Source organism: Nerophis ophidion, linkage group LG01 (assembly GCF_033978795.1).
Source record: "Nerophis ophidion isolate RoL-2023_Sa linkage group LG01, RoL_Noph_v1.0, whole genome shotgun sequence".
Taxonomy (NCBI): domain Eukaryota; kingdom Metazoa; phylum Chordata; class Actinopteri; order Syngnathiformes; family Syngnathidae; genus Nerophis; species Nerophis ophidion.
This window is the reverse complement of record NC_084611.1, coordinates 63,579,574-63,600,810: the sequence shown is the minus strand read 5'-3', so window position 1 is coordinate 63,600,810 and position 21,237 is coordinate 63,579,574. Positions and strand designations below refer to the sequence as shown.

Sequence of the window (21,237 nt, the reverse complement as noted above, 5' to 3'; positions counted from 1 at the left end):
TTGGCTGGTATTATAGTGCCTTTGTTGTTGACAGGGACCAGCCATTCCCCTCTTCTCCTTGGGCTTAACCACCACCAAGAATGGTATTTGGATACAGAACATGGATCAGCCAAGGAATATTTAGGCCTTGAGAGTAGGGCTAAAGAAAGCAGGTTAAGGAAATCAGAGACCCAACCAGCACCCATACCGAAGTGTGGGAATACACCTTTACCATCAACAAGGAGATTTCTGTGTATACCCACTTGTTGACATCAGTGATGTCATGACCTCCCCCTGGTGCAGGCCTCTAATCTGCCTAGGAGCATGCTGAACTTTTCTAGCTGGCAAGGAAGAAATAGGAGAAAAAGGAGGCAGGAGTATGTGATATAAGTACTAGTAGGACAGCGAGGTGGGTGAGGAAACTTGTCCCCCAACACTGGTAAAGAACCAGCCATTACCATAGACCAGTGTTTTTCAACCACTGTGCCACGGCACACTAGTGTACCGTAAAATACAGTCTGGTGTGCTGTGGAAGATTATGTAATTTCACCTAATTGGGTTGAAATATTTTTTGCAAACCAGTAATTATAATCCGCCAATGTGCTGTTGTTGAGTGTCTGTGCGATTGCGAGTTCGGCAGAGTAACCATGTAATACTTGTTCATATCAGTAGGTGGCAGAAGGTAGCTAATAGGCTTTGTATATGTCGGGAACGTGGTTTGTCGTGATCACAATATGCGGGAAGCAGCGTGTAGGTAAAAAAAGTATATCACACTTAAGCCAAAAATAAACAAAAAGCGAGTGCCGCTAAGAAAAGGAATTGAAGTTAGGGATGGCTATGCACAATGAAACTAAAACTAAATTGGCTGCAAAGTAAACAAAAACAGATTGCTGGACGACAGCAAAGACTTACAGCATGTGGAGCAGATGGCGTTCAAAGCAAACTCATCCCGCGGGCTGGATAAAACCTGTTCGCAGGCCGGATCTGGCCCGTGGGTCGTACGTTTGACACCCCTGGCCTATGATCTCCAGCAGGGGCATTCGACTAAACTGTTTTTGGGGCCATATTTTCAGAAAGCTAACGACAAAGGAAACGGTCTTCTTGTATAATTATTTATGTTATTTTGTTTATTCTTGTGAACCAGCGTCCTTTCCAGTAGGTATTTGATTTCAGTCTATTTTGTCAGATTTCCAGTAACCTTCTGCTGTTTATAAGGACTTTCTACAGAATTTTGAGTCTCTCGCAAGATTTTTGTACTGAACTCACAAGCCACCAGTTGAATAGCCCAAAAGATGAAAAAGAGGAGGACCTAAGATGGAACATTGAGGAACACTACTAATATAATTAAATAGGTTTAAAAATCTCTATGGACTGCATCAGAGGTAAACGAGCTACAGCAAGTAACATAAATCACGTTATCAAAACAAATTATAACAGCAAACAAAGAGGACTTAAAGAAACTTTGAGAAACGCCTCACTTATACAAATCACCAGTGTGGACCCCATTGTTCTACAAACCCCGTTTCCATATGAGTTGGGAAATTGTGTTGGATGTAAATATAAACGGAATACAATGATTTGCAAATCCTTTTCAACCCACATTCAATTGAATGCAGTACAAAGACAACATATTTGATGTTCAAACTCATAAACTTTCTTTTTTATGCAAATAATAATTTTCCGGTAACTCAGAATTTCATGGCTGCAACACGTGCCAAAGTAGTTGGGAAAGGGCATGTTCACCACTGTGTTATATCACCTTTTCTTTTAACAACACTCAATAAACATTTGGGAACTGAGGAAACTAATTGTTGAAGCTTTGAAAGTGTAATTCTTTTCCATCCTTGTTTTATGTAGAGCTTCAGTCGTTCAACAGTCCGGGGTCGCCGCTGTCGTATTTTACGCTTCATGATGCGCCACACATTTTCGATGGGAGACAGGTCTGGACTGCAGGCGGGCCAGGAAAGTACCTGCACTCTTTGACTACGAAACCACGCTGTTGTAACCTATGGCTTGGCATTGTCTTGCTGAAATAAGCAGGGGGGTCCATGATAACGTTGCTTGGATGACAACATATGTTGCTCCAAAACCTGTATGGACCATTCAGCATTAATGGTGTCTTCACAGATGCGTAAGTTACCCATGCTTTGGGCGCTAATATACCCCCATACCATCACAGATGCTGGCTTTTGAACTTTGCACCAAGAACAATCCGGATGGTTATTTTCCGCTTTGTTCCGAAAGACAGCATGTCCACAGTTTCCGAATAGAATTTTAAATGTTGAGTCATCAGATCACAGAACACCTTTCCACTTTGCATCAGTCCATCTTAGATGAGCTCGGGCCCAGCAAAGCCAGCGGCATTCCATGGTGTTGTTGATAAATGGATTTTGCTTTGCATAGCAGAGTTTTAACTTGCACTTACTGATGTAGCGACCAACTGTAGTTACTGACAGTGGTTTTATGAAGTATTCCTAAGCCCATGTGGTGATATCCTTTACACACTGATGTCGTTTTTTTTAAGCAGTACCGCCTGAGGGATCAACGTTCCGTAATAGCATCGCTCACGTGCAGTGATTTCTCCAGATTATCTGAACCTTTTGATGATTTTATGGACCGTAGATGGTAAAACTCCCTAAATTCCTTGCAATAGCTCGTTGAGAAATGTTGTTCTAAAACTGTTCGACAATTTGCGTACAAATTGGTGACCCCTCGCCCCATCCTTGTTTGAGAATTACTTAGCATTTCATGGAAGCTTCTTTTATACCCAATCATGGCACCCACCTGTTCCCAATTAGCTTGCACACCTGTGGGATGTTCCAAATAAGTGTTTGATGAGAATTTCTCAACTTTATCAGTATTTATTGCCACCTTTCCCAACTTGCTGGCATCAAATTCTAAAGTTAATGATTATTTGCAAAAAAAAAAATGTGTATCAGTTTTAATATCAAATATGTTGTCTTTGTAGCATATTCAACTGAATATGGGTTGAAAATTATTTGCAAATCATTGTATTCCGTTTATATTTACATATAACACAATTTCCCAACTTATATGGAAACGGGGTTTGTAGTAAGGTTGCTAGTAAGGTTCAAAGGTTATGCCAAAATATTTACAGTTGTCCCAATTTCTCCATACAACAGGAGCACTCTACTGGTTTTAGGAATTTGATGCCAAAATTCCCTCAAGTTTTCAACTCAACTTGAGGGCCGTGATGGTGTCATTCCCAGGCCAGATTTGGCCCCCAGGCCATCATGATCTATAGGATGCATTGATCGAATGAAAATGTTTCCTGTTGACGTATGTATATTTGTCATGTGATGGAGCTTTTATAGCAATGTGTGTGCAGTCGACAGCTACGATTACATTAGGAAAACCAGTTGTGGCTGCAAATTGCGCTTTAACGTTGGCCTGTTCCACTGCATTGTATGGGAAATAAATATACCTGGCTTACATGCCAATATTTCCGTCCCACAAGGCTGGCATGGCTTGGCTCATGATTAATCGGTACGGTCACAACCGGTCTGCCACCTCCCTCTGGATTGCGAGGAATCCCAGTGTGGTCAGCACCTGTGTCGGCACAGGCACTGCATGGCCCCTCGCTGTGTTGTGCTAAATGAGCGGCCTAATCTCTGCACACAGTTCCAGTCGAGCAGTCGAGGGAAGTTTTAATGTGCTTTTTGCACCACTTTGCCAATGCTTTCATAGCCTTAAGTGTAATTGCACACAAGCGGACAGAGCGTTTACTGTTAATATATTATTAATACGCACATCAGTCAGTCTGAGGAGTAATAGTTTGCAAATGTTTTTATTTAAACAGAAATGGGTCTACGTGAGCCATGAAGTTGGCGTGAGGCACCGCACAACCGGTTCCACCGCAGGAACACCGAGATATTCCTAGGCCAGCTGCATCCCACTCGTGCAGAAGTGTCAAACTCATTTAAGCTCAGGGCCCACATGGAGGAAAATATTTTCCCAAGTGGGCCAGACTGATAAAATCACGGCACAATCAAACAAAGACGACTTCAGATTGTTTTTTTTATGTTTTACTTTGGCCAAAAATAGAACGAGCACATTCTGAAAATGTACAATTCGCATATAATCCTTTCGACAAAACACTTAAAATTCTGAAGGAAAAAAAAGTGTGCGCGGTTTAAAAAACACAACAAACCTAGACTTCGTGTCGGTGTATCAATAAAGCCGCTAAACATGAAGTCACAATTTATCTGGGATTGAACAAAATAAATAAACTTCTAGGTATTAATTTTGTCTGCAATGAGATTGTGACTTGTCCAGGGTGTACGCTGCCTTCCACCCAATTGTAGCTGAGATAGGTACCAGCGCCCCCCGCGACCCCAAAAAGGGAATAAGCGGTAGAAAATGGATGGATGGATGGTATTAATTTTGTGCTAACTCAAACACACACACTGTGCAAGACAGGGGGGTCACAGCTTATTGCAAGGATTGTTCTTCCAGGACGCAAACAGACTATTCGGACCATGCGTAAAGGTAGGAACATATTTTATTATTCACGATCAAATATGTACGAACAAAAAAGCGCACATGGCGAAAGGAAAAATAAGTGCAAGATACAAAAACTAAACTTAGGCAGAACTATGGACCTGAAACAAAATTTGCTAACTGTGGCATGAATCGAGCATAAAACTATCAATACAGAGTATGAATCAATGGCATGAACAGAGCAAAAACAGACTAATGTCGCCTGGTCGACTAACTGGCAAAACAGGCTTAAATAATAGTCTCTGATTAGAGCAGGTGCGTGATCCAAACACATAAGCCAGGTGAAACTAATGAGTCGTCATGGTAACTAAACAAGGGAGCGTAAAAAGGAACAAAAAAATCCAAAACTATCAGAAAATAACAAACAACATGATCCAGACCACAGACCATAGAAACCATCTTCAACGTAGAAATTGTCAAAGATGGTTGATTTACATTCACTTTTCTCAGTTTTGACAGAGACATTTGGTGCCAAACAATAATGCGTTCGAAACAGAAGACATTTCATTTGTTTGAGGGGAGGAGCCACAACCACTCATTACCATAGCTATATGCACTTTACTGCATACCTATTGCTTGGCACCGGTATTAAGCGTTTGCTTTCCCAACAGAGTTGTTGTTGCGACACCCAGTGGACACATTTAGATCAGCAGTTACTCTCATGAAACAATGTTATACTTAGCAAACTCATCTCACAGGCTCCATGAATTCTGTTCGCTCGCCTGATCTGGCCCACGGGTCGTACATTTGACACCCTCGCTCTAGCGTGTCCAAGATCTACCCCAGGGCCTCTTTTGAGTCAAGCATGCTCGGAACACGTCAATAGGGAGGCATCCAGACTAGATGACCAAGGTACCTAAACTTGATTCCTTCTCGACACAAAAGAGCAGCAGTTCTACTCTCACTCCACCTGGATGACCAAGCTCCTCACCTCCCAGAGTGAATTAGGTCACTTTATTAAGGAAGCACCATTTTGTTACGCTCAGAAAACGCTGGATCGCAGAGAAAGACATAACGGTTCCAAAAAAATGACTATCCAAGTTAGGAAAGTAACAAACAAATCAGCATGGTGGAGAAATCAGTGCAATGACAAAAATAAAAGGGGTCAAAGTTCAAAATATAGTACTCATTGGAAGGCGGGTAAAAGGTTGAGCCCAAAAAACAAAGTAACAAATGAAGTAACAGGTGTGTGCAATCACTGTATGTAGGGTGTGGTGATTGCAGTCAGGTGTGCTCAACCTTCCAGCCTTCCTTACTTGCCATGACAACTGGGGGAAGAGAGAACAGAGCGGCCAGGAAAAAGCACACAGTAATTTGACAATTTTGACCGTTTGTATCTACAATCTTGGAGATTGGCGATCGACTGGTAAATCGAGAGCTTTGCTTTCCGGATGAGCTCTCTGTTCACTCGACATTTTTATAGAGCAAATGCATTATTGCAGACACTGCACCGATTTTTGTGTCCATCTCGCACTCCTGCCTTCCCTCACACGTGCACCAAATCTTGTTGAACTCCACCTGGGACAAGACCTAACTTCTAACCCAAAGGGTGCAACCCAATCTTTTTGGGCAGCAAACTATGGCTTCAGATTCAAAGATTTAAAATTATGGACTAGAGCAGTGGTTCTCAACCTTTTTTCAATGATCCCCATGTGAATAATGTTTTCTAAATTCAAGTACCACTTAATCAGAGCAAATAATTTTTGGTTGAAAAAAACAGATAAAGAAGTAAAATACAGCACTATGTCATCAGTTTCTGACTTATTAAATTGTATAACAGTGCAAAATATTGCTCATTTGTAGTGGTCTTTCTTGAACTATTTGGAAAAAAAGATATACAAATAACTAAAAACTTGTTGAAAAATAAACAAGTGATTCATTTCGGAGATTGTAATAGAGATCCTTAATTCTAAACATTTCTTTACACAAAAAGAAATCTTTAACATCAATATTTATGGAACATGTCCACAAAAAATCTCGCAGTCAAAACTGCATATTGCATTGTTGTATTTTTCCCCACAGTTTATGAACTTACATTCATATTTTGTTGAAGTATTATTCAATAAATACATTTATACAGGAATTTTGAATTGTTGCTATTTTTAGAATATCTAAAAAAAAATCTCATGTACTCCTTGGCAAACCTTCAAGTACCCCTAGGGGTACGCGTCCCCATTTGAAAACCACTGCACTAGAGGTACGTACCGAGTACCTGTATTTTTTGGTACTGGTTGCTTTTTGGGTTGGTCCAGGAGGACTGTTACAATTGTGGACAAATGATACACCTATTGGTATTTTTTTATGTTTAAGGCACATAATTATGGTTACGGCACATAATTATGGTTACTGTCACATTCACTTCAGGTCTTGCTGCTCTGCACAAAAAAGATAGGGTGAGATCTGCTAATTGGCTTGAACTAATAACAAATAAAGAAGCAACACCACACATTAGTTTGTCAAACAACAATAGTTCCTCCTCAAAAGTCCCTCAAAGTCAAACATACTGATATGACTTAATGGCGATTTTAAATGAAGGTGCTTTACTCACTTACTACCGCACTTCATCAACCGTCCTCCTAGCGATCCAGCAATCCACGGGCCAATATTAATCCACTCGAAATAGTGACGAATTTAAGTAAAATATAAGTATCGATAAAGTTTTTTCTGAAGTAAAGCAGTATTGTTTAAATGCAAACCCAGCAAACATGCTAAACGATGGTTTTGATGTATATGAAGCATTGTCATGTAAAAGGTATGTTTTTTGCATATGAATGCCATACATAAATATTATTTCAAGCTGAGTGTAATTGTTGATAATAGAAACATAGTGATAGATCTATGTGGTCTTTACAAGATGATAACCTAACTGCATTGCACCTTGCACTGCAAACATAGTTGACTTGCTTAAGATTTAAAAAGAAGGTGTCGTTAAAAGACTTCCCAGCTGTGAAATGTTACATGATGTTGATGGTGTACAACCTCTTGTACTAATTAAAAATGGTACTAAAGAGATGCATTTTTTCACATTTCATTTACACCAATTACATATATGAGTACCGATGAATACCAGTATGTATTAGGAATATCAATACAGGTATCGATTAAAATCCTTACAATATACATTCCTGTTAAACACAACATGTATAAAATGTGTTTACCTTGCTTCAGTCCCATTTTTTCTGTAGTAACATTCAAAGTAACCTTTCCAGATCCATAATATGACATTTTTGTTGCAGACTGCTGCTCCTACATAACAAAAACACAATATCAGCCAGCATAAATACTCTGCTTATATAAACAATGCAGTCCATACTTGAAGTCCCATGATTATCATTTCTGATTTGGAAGCGAAGGGGAACTCAGATTTGGTGAGAAATGGAATTTCAATCTTGGTTTTGTGGATGCTCCAGATTGACAGTGTCAGTTGTGCTTTTAAACTGTATATAATCCTTCCCCATTTCCCCTCGTATGATGAAGGCATATCTCTGCAAAGAAATTATTAAATGTACACACATACAATGAAGTATGTACAGAGACACCTGGGCATCACACCTACAGAAAATGTCAGGACATTAAATCGATCGCAGTTGAAATGTTGAGGAAGTTTAGCCATTTATCTGAACAGGCTTCATATTTTAGTCCTCAGAGACTAGCAAGGACAGCTCGAGTCTGAAGGCATGGTGTCAATTTAATGCGAGCCATTCAATGCCCTGAGACTACAATAACTTGGATAATTGAGAATATTCAAAGACATCTACAGGAAGTGAAAATAGACCAAAACATAGAGGTGGCCTCCTCTTTGTAACTACAAGGAGTGTCTAAAAAAGTTCCAGGACTGGAGTCACATATTCAAACAACAAAAGTTTTTGGAGACCGGACTCAAACCTCCAATAGACCCTATCTCTTAATAATAAAGAATGCCTTAAAATATCCTGCATTCAGACGGTAATCCGGATTCCCAATAGAAACACATGTTCCTTATCCTATTTGTGACATTTCCTCTAAGGGGAGCTGTAATTTTTTGTGGAATTTTGCCTATTGTTCACAATCATTATGAGAGACATGATGACGGATGTATATATTTTTTTATGAATTTTAAATATTAAATAAATGCAATCAAAAGTGCACTCACAATCGAGCCTATGGGAGCCGCTCTATTCTATAAAGCCCTTAAAAAAACATCCAAACATCTCCATTAAGGTTTAATTTACATATATGTAATGTAGTAACAGGCACATTTATAATTGTATTAATACAATACGATAATTTATCATTGTATCCCATCGGGTTGAGTTTTTGTTTGCCCTGATCTGGGACCTATCGTTGTGGCTTGTGCAGCCCTTTGAGACACTTGTGATTAAGGGCTGTATAAATAATTGATGAATTGATTGATAATAACATTTAATATAAATGTATTTTGTTCATTTTAAGCAAACGTGACATATTAATTTCAAAAACGCATCATGACGTTCACTTTTTTTTCAACGGGTTACTAGATATTGCAGACATCATGGAATTCAACAAACATAATACAACATCACTTAGTATGCAATTTCTACTGTCATTAAAATGTTTAAATATTATTTTTAGATGAAGAATGAGTCATAAACCTCACAAAAAAATGGGGACGTCTTTTTGTGTCGCTCTCGACATTTTTGGGTCTAAATTGGGTGTCAAAATGTAGCAACTTCGTCCTACTATGGTGAGAGGGATGATTACAATTAGGGTTGTACGGTATAATAAAGTATCGGGGTACTAATCAATTGAGATCAATACTATACCATCTTTGAAAAGTACTGGTACCATTCTTTCATCTGAGTGCCGCTTTGCGGCTGTGACTACAGAGCTTTCACTTCACAATGGGTCCGTAAGGCTCCGCTCTTAGGCCGTAATGACAGGGTCATCGATTAATTACAACTTGGTCACTTAATCTATCTTTTCCACAGGGCACAATCGGACATATACCACACCATTGCACATGCTAACGCTAGAAAGCAGCTGATCAGTCGAAAGTGTCATCATTAGCACACAAGCCTGTGATCACGGCACCGCTGTAAATAGTTTGTTTGCGTCTGCGCTTATAATAACGATATCACTAACGGTTTGTAAATATATAAGTCAGAAAATGTAAATGGCGTATTGTTGGCGCTTTTTGCATGGTTATTTATTGGGTTTTATGGGTGGAATAGAGGACCTCCTATTGGCCCCATTCTAAACTGAGATATGCAAGTTAGAATGCATTAAAAAAATACATCTGTCATCATTTCTCTCATAATGATTGTGAACGATAGAGAAAGTTAAAGTTTAAAGTTTCACCAGATTCCACTAATAACTTTTCCAGGTATGTCGCTAACTGACTAACAGAATATACGGAACCCGGCAAATACATAACCGCCTGATGATAAGTAATCCCTCTGGAGTCTAACACACTTTCCAAGCCTTCTTTAAAATGCCTCAATGAACTCCTGAAAGGATTTTTCTGGGATCTTCCACAGCTCTGTTGACATGGATTATTGATGAAATGACACAATTGGCCTACATCATTTTCCTGTCTACGGTGCTAAGCCTTTTTTGGTAATGTAAAATATTTACTTGCTAATTTAAGTGTATTTATGCATTTATTTAACATGTATCTTTTCCAGTATAAGACAGTAAAGAACTGATTTTCTTTTGCCATTCGTCATTGCCTCATATCCACTCTCCTTTGGCATTTAAGACTTGACAAAAACGATCCACTCTCTCGGCCAGCAAGTTTCACTGACTCTCGGGTGTAATTTGTTGTGATGGTTCAAGTTTGCGAATCACTTTAGTGAATGGCTCAGTAAAAATATTAGCATTTTACATCACTAGTAAAAAGCAAAAGCCGCAGGGTTTATTTGTAGACGTGTTGGTTTATTGTCTCAAACACACTGTAGAAAATAACCCTCACAATCAATAGTCTTGGAAGTTTTCCTGACACCTTCTTTGAAGACTTTCTACAAGTGTTCTGATTATACAGAATATTTCATTGATGAAGATGGGTGTTGACAATTTTGCTTATAGTTCACAATCATTATGAAAGATGACAGGATTATTATCGACGGATTATTATTTTTTATGTAATCAAAATATTAAATAAAAAACAATTTACAGTGGAGCCAATGGGAGCTCCTCTATTTTGCCCACAAAATCCAATACATAACCATTCTAAAAGCGCCAACAACAGCCCATTTACATTTCGTGATTTGAATATTAACCAAGTATTAGTTAAAATATTATTATAAGCGCCAACAGACAAACTATTTCTACCGGTGCCGTGATCACAAGCTTGTTTACATCATCAAGGTAGCTTTCTTCCTCCCGTACTCCCTGTAAGTTTATTCGAGATCATAAATCACCTGGACAGAAAAAGTTTGAGTATGTATTCCGACAAATGGGTACACTTCGATAGCCAATTTAGGACCGGAAGCTGGTGAAGATGACACGCCCGCCCCCCACCACTTTTCTTTGTGAGGATTATGAGTCATTTTTCACCTAAAAGGGAATATGCATACATCCCAGCAGTCGGCATCCTAATGGCAGCAGACTTTGTACAGTAAGCGATGTTTTATTATGTTTGTTGACTCTAAAAGTCTGCATTTATTAATAATCAGTGATGAAGAAAAAAAAGTGAACGTCGTGACGCGTTTATGAAATGAATGCTTAAAATGATCAAAATAGATAAATGTTAAATGTTATTATACATGTGCCCGTTATTACATTACATAGATACTTACATCATGTTCATAAAACCTTAATAGAGGTGTTTAAATGTTTGTTTAAAGGCTTAAAAGGCAGAATTACGCAGTTCTCATAGGCTCCATGGATAGTGAACTTTTTGATCGTCAAAACAATCCATCAGCATGTCTTGCATAATGAGTGTGAACGATAGGCAATTTAAAAAAAAGTGCAGTTCACCTATAAGATAAACATACTCACGTATTTGGGACTGTAAATGTAAAAGGATACACATTTCTCCCTGGACCAATGATTTCTGAACCTTAAAGGAATAATAAAAAAAACAGTTGGGTTACTACATTCACACTACAGTCTTTGTTGGTACAAAGCAAAAACATGTTTTATTTTTATTTTTTTCCTAATTATTGAGTTGAAAGCAAAGCTTAGTTTAATAGAAAATACAGAGGGTAAAACAGGACAACATTTTGAATAATTACTGAAATGTGTCATTAATAACTTATTATAAAGTATACATGTTATGAAAAGTGTCATTTGTTCATTCATTTTTATATATAAAAAATATATGTATCCATCCATTTTTTTATCGCTTGTGCCTCGCGGGGTCGTGACTCTGACTGGAGCTTATCCCAGCTGCGGAGTACACCCTGGATAAGTCGCCACCTCATTACAGGACCAACACAGATATATAGACAACATTCACACTCACATTCAATTTAGTGTTGCCAATATATATATATATATATATATATATATATATATATATATAAATATATATATATATATATATATATATATATACATATATATATATATATATATATATATATATATACATACATACATATATACATATATATATATATATACATATACATATATATATATATATATATATATATATATAGATAGATAAATGGGTTTTACTTGTATAGCGCTTTTCTACCTTCAAGGTACTCAAAGCGCTTTGACACTACGTCCACATTCGCCCATTGACACTCACATTCAATTTAGTGTTGCCAATATATATATATATATATATATATATATATATATATATATATATATATATATATATATATATATATATATATCTTGATTGGATTATCCAGAGAATAGTGCTCGATACCGTGGTAGAGGGCAATATGTAGGTGTGGGAAAAATCACAAGACTACTTCATCTCTACAGAACTGTTTCATGAGGGGTTCCCTCAATCATCAGGAGATTTTAATGGAAGCATTCACATACAATGGTTTATATAGGGCACAGAGTGGGTGGGTACAGGCAGTCGTAGGGTGTGGTGATTGGCTAATGTGTTACCTAGGAGGTGTTTCCGTCTGTGGCGGCATGTTGAAATGATTTCACTGCGCTTGTTGAGGGATGATAGATCTGGATGATATATAATAAACAGTTTCTCTTTCAAGCATAGGTTGCATCTTTTATTACCACTGTTGTAAGGTGTGCTGGATGCAAGAATTTGCCATGTTATTGAATATTCAACATTATTGTCTTTGAGGTTCCAAATGTGTTTGCTGAGTTCTGTAGAATTCCGCAAAGTCTGGTTTCTAAAGGAGGCGTTGTGATTATTCCATCTTGTTTTGAACGCTCCTTCGGTTAATCCCACGTACGTGTCGGATGTGTTAATGTCCTTGCGTGTTACCTTTGCTTGGTAAACGACTGATGTCTGTAAGCACTCTCCGTTGAGAGGGCAATCAGGTTTCTTGCGACAGTTACATTCCTTATTGGTTTCAGAGTCGTTTAGTCTGGGGGTAGGCAGTCCTTTTGCAATTGCATTGTTGTGGTTTGAAATGATTTGTTGTATGTTATTCATACAGCTGTAGCTCAATTTAATGTTGTTCTTGTTGAATATTCTTCTTAGGGTGTTGCCTTTGGGGAAGTGTTTGTCGATCAGAGTGAGGAACTTGCGGCCGATGTTGGTTGAGACGTTTTGGCTGAATGGCGGATTGTACCAGATGATGTTGTTTCGTTTTCTGCTCTTTTTTGGTCGGTTTCCTGGAGTGGGTTCATAGGTGAGGGTGAAGTTGTATCCGCTTTCATCAAGTGCTTTCTGGTACGGGGGGGTTGCCTGGTCGAATTCAGCTTTGCTAGATGACAGCATCGATAGCCTTTTGTTGATTCCGGTAGGTATTCTTTTCGTGGTGGTGGGTGGGTGGTTGCTGTCGCGGTGCACGTATTGGAGTGTTGTGTTGGGTTTCGTGAATGGTTGGTAGCTGTTATTTCTCAGGTTGAAAGGGACGTCGAGGAAGTTGACGGTTTGCTTGTTGGCTTCAATCGTGATCCGTAGGCCGTTTTCTTTGAAGATTTGGCATATGCGCTTCTTGGTGTTCTCGCTGCTCCTTGGCGAGGCGCGGCACACTGCCAGTCCGTCATCACGGTAAATACCAAGGTTCAGGTTGAGGCTAGCAAGCTGGGAGAGGAGGAAACTCCCAACGAGTTCGCACGTTTCTGCTCCGTCAAAACTCCCCATAGTAACGTCAAATGTTGAATTGTTCTTTTTTTGCCATGGTGTACTGTTGTGGATGAGTATGGAGTTCTTTGCGTGGATGATGATGTTTCTTTCGTTGCCTGTGATTGAGTCATAGTCCGAGGCGAAGTTTAGTGCTTGGGTCAGTAGGTCTTGCGTGATGGAAGGGTAAAATTCTTCGATGTCGAAGGAGATAAAGTTGTGTTGTTGTTTGTCTTGGATGTTGTTAAACCATTTGATTACTGCTGCTGTATTTCTCCATTGGTTGAGTGGTGTTTTGTCCTTGATTTTTGTGTTGATTCTGTCCAGGATTATTTTGCTGATTTTTCCTATTTCGGATTTAGTTGGGTTTATTAGTCGGCATGTTGGGTTATTTGCGAAGTTGGGTTTGTGGTCCTTCAATGTGATGAAGGCTTCTTTGTTGGCTGTGGCGTCCACCCTGTCCTCAATGTCCAGTTCGGTTGCGATCCGCTTGTTTTCCAGGTGGATGTTCTGTAAAGTGTTGGGTTGCGCTTTTTTGTATGATTTGGTGATGCTTTTGTCCAGTAAAGAGTTGTGTTCTGGTATGTCCATTCTGCAGAAGTTTCTGGTTTTATCGGCGGCTATGATGAGGTTGCTTACTTTCTTGATGCGCTCCGTGTCATTTTTCAGCTTGGTGAGGAATGGGTTGCGGGCTGGCTTAAATTTGACTGATTGTATCATTTTGAGCATGTCGTTCTCAAAGTCTTTTAATTCCTTGACTGTGGGTGGGTTCTTGGTAGATTTGAATCCGTAAGTTTCCTTTTGCGTTCCTTTTGTTTCAGGGTGGAGGAAAAAGTGTGCTTTCCACCGCATCCTTCTTAGGAAGTGTTCCGTCTTTTCTATGAGTCTTTGCTTGTAGTCCTTCTGCGCGGGTATGGGAATGTTCTTCGTGGAGTAGTCGATGCTGAACTTTTCCATTTCGGATCGTCGTACAGTGCTCAACAAATGTCAATTTGGAGCGGAATATGTCTTGATTGGATTATCCAGAGAATAGTGCTCGATACCGTGGTAGAGCGCAATATGTAGGTGTAGCTCAACATTAAATTGAGCTACAGCTGTATGAATAACATACAACAAATCATTTCAAACCACAACAAAGCAATTGCAAAAGGACTGCCTACCCCCAGACTAAACGACTCTGAAACCAATAAGGAATGTAACTGTCGCAAGAAACCTGATTGCCCTCTCAACGGAGAGTGCTTACAGACATCAGTCGTTTACCAAGCAAAGGTAACACGCAAGTACATTAACACATCCGACACGTACGTAGGATTAACCGAAGGAGCGTTCAAAACAAAATGGAATAATCACAACGCCTCCTTTAGAAACCAGACTTTGCGGAATTCTACAGAACTCAGCAAACACATTTGGAACCTCAAAGACAATAATGTTGAATATTCAATAACATGGCAAATTCTTGCATCCAGCACACCTCACAACAGTGGTAATAAAAGATGCAACCTATGCTTAAAAGAGAAACTGTTTATTATATATCATCCAGATCTATCATCCCTCAACAAGCGCAGTGAAATCATTTCAACATGCCGCCACAGACGGAAACACCTCCTAGGTAACACATGAGCCAATCACCACACCCTACGCCTGCCTGTACCCACCCACTCTGTGCCCTATATAAACCATTGTATGTGAATGCTTCCATTAAAATCTCCTGATGATTGAGGGAACCCCTCATGAAACAGTTCTGTAGAGATGAAGTAGTCTTGTGATTTTTCCCACACCTACATATATATATATATATATATATATATATATATATATATATATATATAGATAGATAAATGGGTTGTACTTGTATAGTGCTTTTCTACCTTCAAGGTACTCAAAGCGCTTTGACACTACGTCCACATTCGCCCATTCACACACACATTCACACACTGACGGAGGGAGCTGCCATGCAAGGCGCTAACCAGCACCCATCAGAGGTTGGTACTAGGTGGAGATTGAACCAGGGACCCTCGGGTTGCGCACGGCCATTTTCCCACTGCGTAACGCCGTCCCTATATATATGTATGTATATATATATATATATATATATATATATATATATATATATATAAATATCTACAAACCCTGTTTCCATATGAGTTCGGACATTGTGTTAGATGTAAATATAAACGGAATACAATGATTTCAAAATCATTTTCAACCCATATTCAGTTAAATATGCTGCAAAGAAAACATATTTGATGTTCAAATTGATAAACTTTTTTTTTTTTTTTTTTGCAAATAATCATTAACTATAGAATTTGATGCCAGCAACACATGACAAAGAAGTTAGGAAAGGTGGCAATAAATTCTGATAAAGTTGAGGAATGCTCATCAAATACTTACTTGGAACATCCCACGGGTGTTGAGGATAATTGGGAACAGTTGGGTGCCATGATTTGGTATACAAGCAGCTTCCATGAAATGCTAAGTAATTCACAAACAAGGATGGGGTGAGGGTCACCACTTTGTAAGCAAATTGTCGAACAATTTCAGAACAACATTTCTCAACGAGCTATTGCAAGGAATTTAAGGATTTTACCATCTACGGTCCGTAAAGTCATCAAAAAGTTCAGAGAATCTGGCGAAATCACTGCACGGAAGCGATGATATTACGGATTTTTCATACCTCAGGCGGTACTGCATCAAAAACGGACATCAGTGTGTAGAGGATATCACCACATGGGCTCAGGAACACTTCATAAAACCACTGTCAGTAACTACAGTTGGTCATTTTATCTGTAAGTGCAAGTTAAAACTCTACTATGCAAAGCCAAACCCATTTAGCAACAATATGCTGAAACGCCGCTGGCTTGGCTGGGCCCGAGCTCATCTAAGATGGACTGATGGAAAGTGGAAGCTCTATATAAAACCAGAATGGGAAATAATTCCACTTTCAAAGCTTCAACAATTATTTTCCTCAGTTCCCAAATGTTTATTGAGTGTTGTTAAAAGAAAAGGTGATGTAACACAGTGGTGAACATGTCCTTTCCCAACCAGTTTTGCACATGTTGCAGCCATGAAATTCTAAGTTAATTATTATTTGCAAAATAATAATGTTTTCGAAGACCTCCAAAGTTCCAGGCATCACACCAATGCAATCACTGGACAGGATTTTTGTTAGCCCCCACCCGCTGACTTTGATGGCTGCGTTTGCCAGATAAAATAAGGGCATGAGGCACTGACAAAAAAACGTGAGAAACAGGTAAACGCAGTCTAAGCCTGGGGTCCAGACTGAGGCCAAGAAAGAAAAAAAATCTCATATTGAAAGCACACATAACCATGTATGAAGGAAACATCAAACATCAAAGCACACAAATGATATTAAAGACATTAAAAGAGCAGAGCTGATGCAACCAGCCATTTCTACATACAGCTACAAAAGTAAAACAACAACAAAAAAGCATATACACTGGGGTGACCTTTGCGGTGTTCCACGCCATCGTCTGCTGGGGTGGACGGAGCATGGCCAGAGACAGGAGCAGACCCAACAAAGCAACGAAGCACCCTCAGCCACCCACTAACTCTCGGTCTGTGTCCAGTCCGCATGGATGAGCGAGGATGCGTCGTAGGACACCAATGTATCCGATACCTGCTCACTCAGCCAGGGTCCCATTTTCATAGTCTCGGTTTGAACTCACGACCGACCGATCTTAGGGCAGACACTCTAACCAAAAGGCCACTGAGCAGTTCAGGAAATAAATTTAAAAAACCCCATTAAATTAGGAAATAATTAAACCAGTTACTAATTAAACAATTAGGTAAATATTGAAATAATGTAATCTGATGACAAGTACATTAATGTCACACTTATTTCGAATTATAATCAATCAAGGACACATTTAAGTAAATATTTTAATCTTTATTTATTTATTTAATTTCGTCCCATTTGACCCGGTTTTTTAAAAAAGTGTAAAAAGAATCAAATGTATTGGAGAATATCAATGCACATATTCAAACAATTTAGTCTTCCATCCATTCATTTTCTACCGCTTATTCTCTTTGGGGTCGCGGGGGGCGCTGGTGCCTATCTCAGCTACAATCGGGCAGAAGGCGGTGTACACCCTGGACAAGTCGCCACCTCATCGCAGGGCCAACACAAATAGACAGACAACATTCATATTAACATTCACACACTTGGGCCAATTTAGTATTGCCAATCAACCTATTATTATTTTAGAATTAACAATTTTGTGCTTCACATTTTCCACACAGAGACAAAACAATACCGACCATCTCCTTTATGTTTATCCTGAAGAATAATCATCTCAAAGTCGAAGTAAATCTTCTTGTCTTGGTGAAGGGTTGTGATTGGTCCGGCTCGATCGTACCATTTGACCCGGGCTTTTCCTTTGGTTTTGACCATCAAACTCTGCACTTTGGTTTCTTTCCTGGTCACCACGGTCACTCTGCCAGAGAGCTTGTCTTCAGGAGAGAAATGTGCTCTTCCATTTATCTGATCGTACTCCACAGAGAAATGCTTGATAGTCATGGCGAGGTCACGCCGGTTACACTTCACGATGTGTGGGCAAGGCTGATTAATCCAGACACGTAATGGACCTCTCGGGAACCTGCATGTCTGTCACAAAGTCATGTGATCAGGCGAGGAGGTGTCGCATTCACTGAGGTAACCCAAGCTAAGTGCCTCACTTCGGCCAAATACACGTAGAAACGTCTTGGTTTTTCCCACTACATTTAGTTGTGTTTATTAGCACAACAATGTTTTGACACTTCATGACTGCAGGTGGTCTGGGTCACAAGGTGCAGCAGTGTTGCACTGTAGACCAGTATTAGTATAGTACTGTGATACCAATGAATCATATTCGGTACTATACCGCCTCTGAAACGTACCCCCCGAGGACTTTGAATATGACCAATATATGATCCTGTAACGACTTGGTTTCGGGTTGATACCCAAATTTGTGGTATCATCCAAAACTAATGTAAAGTATCCAACAACAGAACAATAAGTGATTATAACATTATAACAGAAGTGTAGATAGAACATGTTAAAAGACAAAGCAAGCAGATATTAACAGTAAATGAACAAGTTGATTAATAATACATTTTCTACCATTTGTCCTTAATAATGTTGACAAAATAATAGAATGGAAAATGACAATATGTTAATACAAATGTCAGACGCTAAATTAAGAGCCTTTGTTTGTTTACTTACTAATAAAAGACAAGTATTTTATTTGAGGACAAACTCGCAATAAGAAACATGTTTAATGTCTCGTAAGATTTTTTGCGAAAACAAAGTCAATAATGCAATTTTTTTGTGGTCCCCTTTATTTAGAAAAGTACCGATAAGTATCGAAATAATGTTGGTACCGGCACCAGTACCAAAATATTGGTATCGGGACAACACTATGGTGCAGGCGTCCTTCAATGTAATAAAAGACCAGCTAGCTAACTAGTTATCACACTTTTAAATTACTATTTTTGTGAAAGTAGTAGTTACTATTTTCTTTTATTAATAGCGGTTGCTTAGTTTTTGATAGTAGTCTGTTCCAAAAGGTTCGCCAAAAACGACATCACCTGAAATCATGTGAATCCAATGAATCCAGACAAACACAAATATTAACTATTAACACTAATGTCACGATTGGGAAGAACAAAATTAAATAAAACTACGGTGGAACATGGATATAGAGAACATACAAATCCTTTATTTATTGAATGAAAGATACTGAAATTCTAGGACGTTGTGAATTTGCAAACAGCTAAAATTATACACAAAGCAGGCTATAACCTGCTACCCAAGAATATACAACAATTCTTCTCAAAAAAAGAGGAGAAATATAATCTTAGAGAAAAATGTAATTTAAGACATTTGTACGCACGTACAACACATAAGACCTTCAGTATATCAGTATGTGGAATTAAATTATGGAATGGATTAAACAAAGCAATCAAACAATGTACTGATATAATCCACTTCATAAAACTATTTAAACTTAAAGTGTTTACAAAGAAGAAGAACCATGATGAATATTCTGAATGTATTTCATCCATTCATTTCTTCTCAAAAAAAGAGGAGAAATATAATCTTAGAGAAAAATGTAATTTAAGACATTTGTACGCACGTACAACACATAAGACCTTCAGTATATCAGTATGTGGAATTAAATTATGGAATGGATTAAACAAAGCAATCAAACAATGTACTGATATAATCCACTTCATAAAACTATTTAAACTTAAAGTGTTTACAAAGAAGAAGAACCATGATGAATATTCTGAATGTATTTCATCCATTCATTAATTCTCAAAATAATCTTACTTATCTCATCAAATGAAAAATAATTTACTTCACCAATTATTATTTATTTATTTATTTTATTGTGATTACTTATGGAATATTTTGTGAACAAATTGAGAACAGGAAGTGAACAAAAGTTTTAGCAACTCTTATGTAAAAGAAAAGGGGTAGGATTAAATAAGCTCTGCTTTTTCCTACTCTTTTTCGAACATGTTTAAAAGAGAAACTGGAAATTGTGATGTATCATGTTATATGCTTGCATGTTCAAAATAAAGTCAAACTCAAATTCAAACTCGATCCACAAACTAAATTGGTTGTTGAACGTGGTTTGCCGACCGAAACGTTTGTCAAGTGAAACAGATTTCCAAATAAGAAAAAATGTAAACATGAATAATTGGTTGTAGTGTCGACAAAAGGTCCTTATTTTGTATAGTAAAATACACACTTTGAAGACATTATAATGTGTATGTATTATGTACTGTATATGTATCAAAATAAGATAAGTGAGTAATGGCTCAACAATCCCTTTTTATTCAAACATCACAACAGCCAGCTTAACTGTCAATGCGTCCACACACACGCACAAAAATAAGACAAATTGGTGGAATTGATCCAAGTGAGCACATCCAATGAACAAGAGATTTGAGTTGGATGCCACCATTGTCAAAGTCAAACGTGTCTATATTTTCGAATTTCGAAAAGCAAAGTCTGCTAAAGGGGAAGTGCACTTATTTTGGACATTCTGGCTATCATTCACAATCATAATGAGTGACAAGAAAACCTTTTTTTTCCCTTTTTTTGGGAGGGAAAGCAGTTCTAAAGAAACAAAAAAACTTAAGACATCTGTGGCATCGTGCTGCATGATAAAACTGCACATTTCAGTGTGGCCTTTTATTGTTGCACACCTGTGCAATAATCATGTTGTTGAATCAGCATCTTGATATGCTACACCTGTGAGGTCGTATGGATTATTTTGGCAAAGAAGAAGTGCTCAATAACACAGATTTATGCAGATATGTAAACAATATTTGAGAGGAAGAAGTATTTTGTGTACATAGTAGGAGTTTTTGTGATGTTTTCATTTCCCTGCCTTCTCTTTTGGTTTTGATCTGTTTGCTCAGCTCGTTAGCCTCCAGAGAGGGGCGGACACTAGACACACCTGCAACCTTTTTCGACTAAGGGGTATATAAGCTCGTCACCCACAACTGGTCCTTGTTGGTTAATTTTTATCCTGCACCTCCTACGT

General features: G+C 38.4%; 1 protein-coding gene across 1 annotated transcript in view; it reads right to left on the bottom strand.

Annotated features, from left to right (window-relative positions):
* LOC133559758 (arrestin domain-containing protein 3-like) overlaps positions 1–18,218 on the bottom strand; it is a 28,586-nt gene extending 10,368 nt beyond the window's left edge. The window contains exons 1-4 of the mRNA XM_061911843.1: positions 17,960–18,218; positions 11,458–11,518; positions 7,814–7,985; positions 7,659–7,746 (exon numbers count right to left, since the gene is read on the bottom strand). Of these exons, the coding sequence (XP_061767827.1) occupies positions 7,659–7,746; positions 7,814–7,985; positions 11,458–11,518; positions 17,960–18,218 (580 nt within the window). The remainder of the gene's footprint in view (positions 1–7,658; positions 7,747–7,813; positions 7,986–11,457; positions 11,519–17,959) is intronic.
* Between the last annotated feature and the right edge of the window lie 3,019 nt (positions 18,219–21,237).